This window comes from Hypomesus transpacificus, unplaced genomic scaffold, assembly GCF_021917145.1.
Source record: "Hypomesus transpacificus isolate Combined female unplaced genomic scaffold, fHypTra1 scaffold_105, whole genome shotgun sequence".
NCBI lineage: Eukaryota > Metazoa > Chordata > Actinopteri > Osmeriformes > Osmeridae > Hypomesus > Hypomesus transpacificus.
Genome location: NW_025813697.1, coordinates 774,228 through 784,956, shown reverse-complemented (window position 1 = coordinate 784,956; position 10,729 = coordinate 774,228). Strand labels below are relative to the sequence as shown.

General features: G+C 42.8%; 1 protein-coding gene across 3 annotated transcripts in view; it reads right to left on the bottom strand.

Moving 5' to 3' along the window:
- Positions 1-4,174: 4,174 nt before the first annotated feature.
- The window catches only part of vil1 (villin 1), a 152,154-nt gene continuing 145,599 nt past the window's right edge, over positions 4,175-10,729 (bottom strand). For all 3 annotated transcript variants that reach the window (XM_047050221.1, XM_047050220.1, XM_047050219.1), the window contains one exon: positions 4,175-5,025. In XM_047050221.1, coding sequence (XP_046906177.1) covers positions 4,912-5,025 — 114 coding nt within the window. In that variant the 3' untranslated portion in view covers positions 4,175-4,911. The remainder of the gene's footprint in view (positions 5,026-10,729) is intronic.

The following is a 10,729-nucleotide window of genomic DNA, read 5'->3' as shown; positions in this document are numbered from 1 at the left end:
CCTGGCTTAGGTTACTGAAATGAATTTGTGCAACAGACAAGGGATCCACCTGAGCAATCAATTAACTTCATTAGAGATTACCATTGGCGTTATCTCTACAATGCGTAGACTACAAGTAGCTAGTGCAACTGTGGTGAACCTGGCTTGTTTGCAGTGGTTTACACAGTCTCGCTAAACAGATGATTGGAGTGTTGTGATGGGCTCAAATAAACACGCAATGCTATGTTTTACAACCGGAGGATTTATTGGAAGACTAGAAACCGTTTTGTCAGAATAAAAAATAAAAACTATGCCTCTAACTGGTTTTGAACCTACAACCCTTTGCTTACCAGCAATTGAGCCATTCCCAGGCATGGAATACACAAAGTTCAATAACTGGATAATAAAACAAGCTGTTTCTCCAATGGCGAGCATTGTCAGATTTGGTCCAAGTTCAAACAGATGTAATTCAGTCATATTTTGACATATCAAGGTGAAACTTTGCATGGTACTTCAGAGGCATGTCACTTTAAAGCGTATAAGGTTTGAACCATACATCAAAAATACATTTGATTTAGTGACACAAACATATTGAGGCAATGTGGACATTTACATAAATACACCCCTTTCAGGCATTTTGTATTGATTCAGTTGCCTTAAGTAACATTTTTAAATACGTCAATGATACATATATGTACCAAATCTCAAGTCAATTAGAACTTTGGTTCAAGAGAACAGGAATTTTGAATGTTTTCCAAAATTATCACTGTACAGGAAAATCCATCATGGCAGACCTTATGGGTCCTTGGGGCTTTTTTGGTCCTCATGAAAAATGAGGCATTCACACCAAGTTTCAGAAGAATTGGAAGAATGGGGTGGAAATGCCATCACTTTGAAAATTTGACTTTTGGGCATGGCCTGTGGCGCCCCCTATGGTCCGATGTGACCCATATTTGGTGTGGGGGTACCCACTTGGATGTAGTATCAATGTGCCAAATTAGAAAATGTACTTCACATAAGTTAGCAAAATATGACCAATTACAAAATGGTCAATTCTAAAGCACAGCACTTCACACAAGAAGAGCAAACATTAATTTTAAACAAATACAAAGTGTTTAAAGGGGCAATTGACTGGGTTTTTTGGGTATTTCACACTGTTCCTTAAGGTCTCCGAATAGGGTTTGTAACATTGGTTGGGTTGAAAATGGCCCGGGTGCTGTTCTATGCCCTCTGACAGAGCCTCTGAAATGTTCCCGGGAAAAAAAACTAGCTTTTCTCCTTTTATGGTATGCTCATTAATATTTAGATAAGCTGCGCGCTGATTGGTTGGTTATCAACGAGTGAAGCTGGGAGCAAAAACGCAACATGGCCAACAGCAGCACTTTCTGAAACACCGAAGTTGGAGACTTGAAATAAAAACGCGCAAATAAATCTATTGTGTCTACACAACACTGTTTTCAACAGATTGACTATATATAATTTGAAATGATAACATTACTTGTTTCCACTTCTGTTGTTGAAGCAAACTGGAATGACTTAGGTGGGTAGAACGTTAGGCTAGCTACAGCTTAGCAACCAAACCATATTGTGATTCTACTCGGCTTCAGTTAGGTAGCTAGGCTAGCTCTAGATATCTTGCAGTAAAATAACATGACAAAGATCTGGACAAACATGCATCGTGAATTGTAGATTTTCATTACACAGGTTATTTACTTGAATGAAACACAGTCAGGAACATGAATCAACGTTAGCCCCATTGCCAATAAACTAGGCTAAATTATCACACATTCTACCTATGCTCTTGCGTTAACTAACAAGCTAAACTTGTTTACATGCCTACAGTCTAGGTGTTACTAGTAACAGTTACTAGCAATGCTAACGTATCCTGTATCTAGAACCTGCCTTTTTCCAGTTCTTTCAAATAGATTATCTAGACAGGCGTTAGCAATAAGCCAGACTGCTGTTCGTTTTCTGGCTATTTTTCGGAAGCTTCCCTTCTAATGACGACTACAGCTAGTCTATCTAGCTAGAGTTAATGTGTGTAGAAACGTATTTAGCATTCTACCTGGTATGCTATATACAGGAAACGTTAGCATTGCTAATAACTGTTAGCACAACATCATACTGTCCTTATAGCTTGCGGTTGCAATGAGCATACGGTCGGAACAGCACCTCTTTCCAGGTTCAGCTTCCTAGCAAATCCTGCTTGAAATTGTCCAAGGTTGTCAAAACTGTCTTGGGTGAAATGTTCAGAGCAAATGAATGATTGAGTGTCGAACTTCGCCGGAATCTCATAGACAACAGCAGCCATGCCTGCTGAATGTTTGGCTCCTTGGGAAGACTGTGAGTGTTAGCCTTCCCTGTACAGCCTGGAACACAGCATTAACGACCGTGGTCCATTTTCAATATCCTTGTTATAATTCAAAACGTTCTTCTTTGTAATTCCTTATAAGTAGCCTACACAGAGCAGCGCGCAGCTAAACTAGTATCGGAGATAGACGCTACCTCGGGCTGGTCTGGATGTAAATTCTGGGGCGTGACAAAGCTACAGACCAGAGCCAATAATAGGCCGATCACCGGTCCTACGTAGGACCGGTAGCTTTGTTGAACAGCTAGCGTTTTACAGCCAAATTTTTTCTTTTTGAGATTTGAATAGGAAAGAGGTGTCAATGGACTTTGATATTCACGGTATGTTCAGTTTACCCACCGAACTGTCGTTATTCAACTATGACAAGGTAAAATCGGTTTTGCAGTCAATTGCCCCTTTAAGAGCATAATTCAAGCGAAAAGCCACTGTTGGTTATTTCAATAAAAGAAAGGAATGTTTGGAGAAAATTGCTAACTCTGCATATGCGTAAATTAATGACCTTCTCAATATCACTCATTAAGGCAGTAGATCTGACTCTAAACACGTTTTCCATACAATCAGATCCACAGGATTGTTGACAAATGGTGATGCCATTTTCCAAGACGATTTTGGTTGGTCAGTGTGCAGTGGTTTTATATATGTTGATCTGTGATCTCGAACATAACCTGCAGATTAGGTGTGCAGCATGAGTTACCATGGTGATCTATCCTGGTAAAGGCCCCGTCACACCATAACGTTCTGGTCGACGTTCTATGACGTTACAGGAAACGTTGCTTGGTATAACAAAGTTGCTTGGACCATGGTTGCTGGTATACCGCTGGTATAGCGCCAGAAGAGCGTTGTGTGGACGCTGGTGACACTGGTAATCGGCTGAGATTTTTTAACACACAATTTTTAACGCTGGACACGCTTAAGAACGTTCGACTGACGTTGCACGCGTTTGGCTATCATTAGTCAGTCGTTACCCTAGCGTTACTTGGTTGTTATTCATTGTTTGCTTCGTTTTCATCGTTTGCTTTCGTCACACGTCGTCGCGACCCAGTGACACGTCATCACACGCTAATAGTTTCAGGGGTGTCTTACTTTGTCGCTGTTACACGCTCCTCATGCGTCAGTCCCACGCTAGTCATGCGTTATAGTCACACGTTAATCATATGCCAATGTGTCGACCTCGCCCTAGAACGCTCGAAATTGAACGATTAGAACTTTCAGAGAACGTTTACTAGAACGTTATGGTGTGACGGGGCCTTAAGAAGGGAACCACCATTGTGACACTGGAAATCAGAGTTAAACCTGAAGTTACCTCACTAACCCTAAATCCGGCTTCGTAGTATGTGGCTCTGGTCAGCCACAGACACGTCCTTTGAATTGAGGTTGCGTCGAACTCGAGTCGCAGCCATAACACGCCACAGTGTCCATTGTGAATAGGGCTTTGGGATAGTCAAGAGACCAAATCACAAACTATCCTTGGAACATAAACATTTTAGAAACCTTTTGTGATAATGATCTTTTTTGAAAAGGTATAATGATTGTAGTAGAGTTATCAGGGATGCAGTCACTTATAGAAACAACCCAGTAACACCAGAGATCAAGGTTGACAACGCAACGCTACTTAACCACAGGGAAAATGCAGCTATGCAGCACAGACGAACTAGGTATATCTCAGGCATCCATCAGTAGAACACATAACATTGCAAACAAAATTCTCTTTGCAGACTCCACATCAACAATTTATATGGCTGCCTTTTTTGCATATTCACTATTTGTTTAGGAGTCATCTTGGGACAAATTTACCAAAAAAAGATGTGACAAACAAACATTGGGGAAATCTTGTTTATTGACTGGTTAGTATGGCAACTGAAATACCTCAAATTACATATTAATCTGTGCAAAGAGATTTAACTAATGAATCTATGCAAAGAGATCAAAGAACAGAAAGCCAAATAACAGTTATTTTCATGTGAGTCTCATTTAATCTGGTGTTTTAGATCTTGACACAAATTGTGAAATACATGACATCTACTTAGTTTCCTATTTAATCTAGTTGAGGCCCTCTAATAAATACACGTACAGAGCCAACATTAATCTATAAAAATTAGACCTTACTGGAATTTTGTTAACAACAGTTTCTTTACAGGAAAAAAGTTACTTTTATAACAGTGTCTATGTAAAGTCTAATATGACAAAGTCTTAGGTGGCAGATTGTTTGATTACTCAATTGTAGATTATGTAGCAACAGTTTATTTGCAAGATAATTTACACAATGAATTCCAATCTTTTGGTTATCACTGATCCAGACATTCTCTGATTAAGCATACACTGAACAAGCATAATTGGGCCTCTGATCACAACGGAATCTATTTTGACAAAGTAGTTTCTCTGTTGTGTGAATCAACTGATAACCCGTGAACAGTGCAGAGCATCAAAAATTGAATTGCCTGACAAATGTAAAGGGTTAACAGACACATTTAAAAGAAATTTAATTTAATTCATTTTTTTATTCAGGTATTGACTATTTGATATCATCGGGTCAGGATTAAACCTATTGTGTACATTTTCTCATCTTAAAACAGACCATGTTCTTTCTTCAGATTCTGCTGCTTCCACAACGGCATGGAATAGAAGTCTGGTCTGGACACACCCAAAGTCTGAGCAAAGTCTTCATTTGAGAGGTGCTCCTGTAAAAGAAGTAGGATTGAAGGTGTCACAAGCAAAGTTGTCATATAGTTATCCTGCCAGCGTAATACTTGAATAAAATAAAGTCTAATGGCAGGAAGGACTTAAGATAGCCATTCACCCAACCAGCCCTGCCAGTTTTAAGACTACTTTAAAGACTATTACTGGCAGGGCTGGTTGCTAATCAACTTGTTTTATTTTGTTCTTACTGTGATCATACTGTTAATACTGTTTATAATATTTAAATTGACAAGAATTGTTCTTCTTTATGTTAGGTACAGATGTTTCTCATTTAATTGTAAAATTATGGAACGTGACAGGTGATGTTTTCCCACCAATTAATTTTTAGGGGTGAACTTTGGTAAAATTGTGAAACAGCCGTCAGTAGGCAACTCAGGAAGAGCCACACTGGTTCTTTAGATTTGCTGTTCTGAGTGATAAAATGGAGCAATAATAGTGCCAGCACAATTTTTATCCAAACGTATTTCAGTCAAGACACTTGCGTATTAGATTTGACCATTTATTGATAACCATACAACCAAATAGGTTTGACTTCGCTAGCTATTATATCATAATGTTGATAACTGGGTTTGACAGAAGGTATATTTATGTTTCACAGAAATAACAAACTTAAAAACATTCGATCAACCGATTAAAATGATTTGCTATTTATTTATTAACATGAACAAGTCAGTGTAATGGAGTCAGGAGCTGGTGAGACACAATGTTCTCATATAAACTATGTTCAACCTTAACGTGTTGTGAAACATGAGATGGTGGATCTTGGCATAAACAGAGTATATTTTATAATTTTTGGTCTAGGATAAACATTCGATCAACCTATATATTTGTTTCCAGGGATAGTCTAGTGTGCGTCACACCATTATCATTTTCAAAAAGCGCTTCTGAGAATTTACATAATGTCAGGTCAACCCCAAAATTGGAAAGATTGATTAAGGTTCTCAAAAATATACAGCTGGGGTTTTTGATTGGAGTAATCATTTGGGGAAGCATAAGTGGATTTGTTTTTATAGGATATTCTGAATAAAGGGTTTTACAATGTGTATAATTTTGGTTATAAAAGCATGCTCATGAGTACAGTGTCTGTGTCTTGCAAATCACTCATCAGCTGTACAATAAACCTTTTGACTAAAGAGATTTCAGATAACCTCAAACTTACTCTCTAATTTTGCCTAGCAATCTACCCAGACGTTCCCATGTTATCCCGCCCCTCATCTCCCTCAATTGGCTTCCCATCACGGCCCGTATCAGATTCAAGACACTGGTACTGACCTTCCGAGCAGCGAACGGGACTGCATCCGACTACAAGTCTATGCTCCAGCCTTACACCCCCACCCGCCACCTACGGTCTTCTTCTGACAACTGTCTGGTGGTCCCACCGCTCAAGAGCGCCCGATCCCAACACAAGCTTTTCCCCTGTCTGGCCGGTGGAATCAACTCCCCACCTCCATCAGAGACACTGACTTTCTCCCCACCTTCAAGAAAAGGCTCAAGATGCACTTGTTCCGGGAGTACAACGGTACTTTGGAATGATTGGCATGACCTGATGTTTCCTCCAAGATCACAATGTCTCTTATTGAGAGACTTGTTGCTCTTCTTGGTTAGTTGTAACTGACTTAAAACTTTTTGTACTTGCGGTGTAACCTTTGTGTTGCTTTCTTCTTCTTTTTTTTCACAGGTACACCCTTGCACTTGTTGAGGTTCATGTTGTGTAATTGTTTAACTGTAACTTGTTCAACTACATGCTCTTATGGTTATTCCCTTTGGACGTTATTTCGTTTTCACGATGTATGCTTCATGTTTTGGGCTACCCACAGTGTTTGGGGCTCGTTGTAATGATCAGTGACCTATGCACTTTTGTAAGGCTCTCTTTTGGAAGTCGCTTTGGATAAAAGCGTCTGCCAAATGCATAAATGTAATGTAGCAATGGTGCATTGTCTTTAGCCTAATTAAATAAGCTACAAAGAATTTACACAAAACCCATGTATGTGAAATGGTGACGAGAGATGAGATACAGCTTGTATGCCATACACAATGCTGTAAGGTTTAAATACTAGCATTATTGTAAAAAATGGTTCCTGCTGTCATTTCACAGTAAACTGATGGAAGACAAGTTGTTAGTTTGCTTATTTTTTTACATTTATAACATGAATAAATAATACAAACATTTGTCCCGAAAAAGATTTGTATTTCTGGGGAAAAAAAAAGAATTCTGAAGCTTAATTCAAACCAGCAAATACCAGTCAATCAATCTGCTTCTTTAACCACTGGGATACCTGGCAGAACATTTTCATCTGTCCCTAAACAATACAACAACCATATCCCAAACATTCAATAGCATTCATACCCTGTTTGTGCCTAATGCAGAAAGCAGTTATTTGGGCAAACAAACCCCAGGATCAATCAGTTACAGAAAGTTCTACTTTCTAGTTTTTAAATTTAAGACTCGTATATGTTTATTGTTTGCAGCTTCCTGACGTAGTAAATTCTGTGTCTGTGTGAACTTACATGGCGAATGAATCAAGCGGAGATGGTTCATGCATGGGGACGCGAAAAATAGCGCCTCATTAGCAGCGCGTCACTAGTGGTGCGTCATATCGCGAAGTATGGGCACACCTTCTTAGCAGGGCGGGCCTATTTAATCAGAATATCGCTGCACTCCTTTTTGTTAGTGCGACACAGGTTGCTTTCTCTTAAATCTGCTGTTTCTCGTGTCAAACCCTGTGTCCGATCGATCTGATTCCTAGGTGGCGTGAACAAATGTGTCGTCGGGTAAGGACGTTAATTGGCGGATTCCGCTGTGTGGGGCTGAATCTTTAGAAACACATGGGCGAATGTGGGGATGTATGTGGCCGTGATACGGCGGGACAACGTTGGATATGTCTGTTCTGCGAGTAGCATGGCGTTTCCGCAGGATCTGCCCTGTATGTCTATATGGTCATCAACTTCTGGCCTGGTCCGTGTTGGATCTGGAGTACCGAGCCGCGCATTGCTGGGCTCGGTAAGTTGGCGTGTTCTGGTGCGGGCGTTTCTCCTTTTCTACTGGGCTGTGCCCTTGGCCTGTGCGTTGTTTGTTTTGCATTTTACATTTTTGTCATTTAGCAGACGCTCTTATCCAGAGCGACTTACTGTAACTACAGGGACATTCCCCCCGAGGCAAGTAGGGTGAAGTGCCTTGCCCAAGGACACAACAACATGTGGCACGGCAGGGAATCGATCCGGCAACCTTCAGATTACTAGCCCGACTCCCTCACCGCTCAGCCATCTGACTCCCTCAGATGGCTGGGGATGTCTCGTTGTTATGGTGAATGACATTTTGGGGATTTTGGGGATGTCTCGCTGTTATGGTGTTGACCTAGCACTAAAGCTCTCTTGGAAGTCGCTTTGGATAAAAGCTTCTGCTACATGAATGAATGTTAATGTAATGCGAGGGTTTTTATGGAACGCCGAGTTAGTCAAAACGGAATAAAAAAAAAAAAAATGGTAAATAAAAAAAGATATAATTACATACATAAATAAATATGGCTATGAAAACAATTCTGAAATTAACAAAAGGTGGCAATAAATATACAAATATAGCATAACGAGTGGTTGAGATCGACTTACTGCGAAGCCGTTAAGGGAGAAGATACTGGCTTAGCGAGTAGCTCTGCTGCTAAATTACCCATGCCACATTCTATTCTCTCGAGCCGATAAGTGGATTGTGGCTACGTTAGCCCCGCTAGCTACGTTACTAGCCCCACTAGTTACGTTACTAACTCCGCTAGCTACGTTAGCCCCGCTAGCTACGTTAGCCCCACCAGCTACATTAGCCATGCTAGCTACGTTAATCCAGGCAGTCACAGTAGCCAGGCTAACCAGAGCAGACTTAATAGCTCCAATGGTGTTGCTGACCTCGGTAGCCCATTCAAATACACAAACCCAGTTGGGCTAGCGCCTGTTACTGTATAGCTTGCCGCCAGTGTACCAGAGCACTCCGGTTAGTCAGCCAGTCCCAGCGACAGCTAGCATTATGGCCCCCGGACTTGTGACTCCCCTGACAGTGCTCAACCCAGGTGGCTTGGCAACTCATAGAGAGAAGTGTAGGGAATGTGACCCAACAAACCAACGCTACTTCCACGACAGACATAGCGGCTTTGACCAAAGCTATCACTGCTGCTCTGGTTGGAGTGTCCTCAACCAACCTGGCCGCTGGCGGCGAAGCTCGACGGGTGTTGTTGGACCTCACTGCCGTGGACATGACTGACCCACTAGCAATCGCACGGGCTATAGAGAGACAGTTTGGAGACCCAATGTCCAGTTCAGCGGCGAGGCGAAAATTTGATGAGAGGGGCCGTAGAGACGGGGAGACTCTACGGCCAGCAGCCATAACTCACTCAGGTCGGACACCTTCAGACCCACAAAATCAGACCTGCTGGCGGTGTGGACAAAGAGGCCACATTCAATACCCCTGCACAGTGCAGGATGACGAACAAAACGACAGGTTGTCTCAGGGAAACTGCCCGGGGGCGGTGTAAAGAACAGTACCACCGTCCCCGAAACAGTACTGTTCCAACCCACGTCAGCTGGAAATAATTATGTCGTAAGGGCTAGTGCTTTGGGGTCACCGGAAGCGGAGGAGTGCCGATTGCTAGTTAAAATAGAAGGAAGGTCAGTTAATGCGCTGGTAGACACAGGGTCTACAGTCACGCTCATCCGGCCCGACTTGGTAGGGGAGGGGAAGGTGCTTTTTCCCACAACGCTGCCGTTGGTCACAGTCACTGGGGACAAGGCCGAAATGTTGGGGCAGAGCAAGGTCAACATTGAGATCGGAAACCAGACCTTCCCACATCTGACCTGGGTAGCCAACATTCCTGAACCATGTCTACTAGGTATAGATTTTCTGAGGGCCACCGGCAGGTATGCTCCCTTCTGTCCCACCAAACCTCTACAGAGCTGCCAGCTAGGATAGAAATGGCCTCACCAGCCCCGCCGAGTAGGCTCCCGAATGCATCAAACCCCGAAGCCCAACGACAGCCCCATGACCACGTTACTCGATTGCCCAGTGCACTGGCAACCAAGGCCACAACAGAGTGTGGAACAACGACGGACCAGGCAGTGGAAGAGACCATTAGGGTAGTTATGGAACAGAACAAAGACGGGTTGTCGGTGGCCCAGCAACACCAGCTGTGGGACATCATTTATGAACACCGTGCAGCGTTTGCAACAGCGCTAAAGACATGGGTCGTACCCACATAATACATCACAAGATCGACACTGGAACAGCTCACCTGATACATCAACGGCCACGACGCCTACCACTCATGAAACAAGCAGCAGCGGACCAGTGCCTGGAAGAGATGCGCGAAGCAGGGGTGGTAGAACCATCCGACAGTCCATGGTTGTCGCCGGTTGTATTGGTGCAGAAGAAAAATGCGACCTGGCGCTACTGCGTTGATTTCCGACAGCTAAATTACATCACAGTCAAGGAATCCTACCCGCTGCCCCGGGTCGACGAGTCACTGGACCGAATCAACGGGTCGGAGGGGTTCTCCTCGCTGGACCTGAGAAGTGGATATTGGCAGGTCCCACTGTCTACAGAGGCCCGCCCCAAGACTGCATTCTCAACAGGCTCAAGCCTATGGCAGTTCACTGCCATGCCATTTGGACTGTGCAACGCACCAGCGACCTTCGAGAGGCTAATGG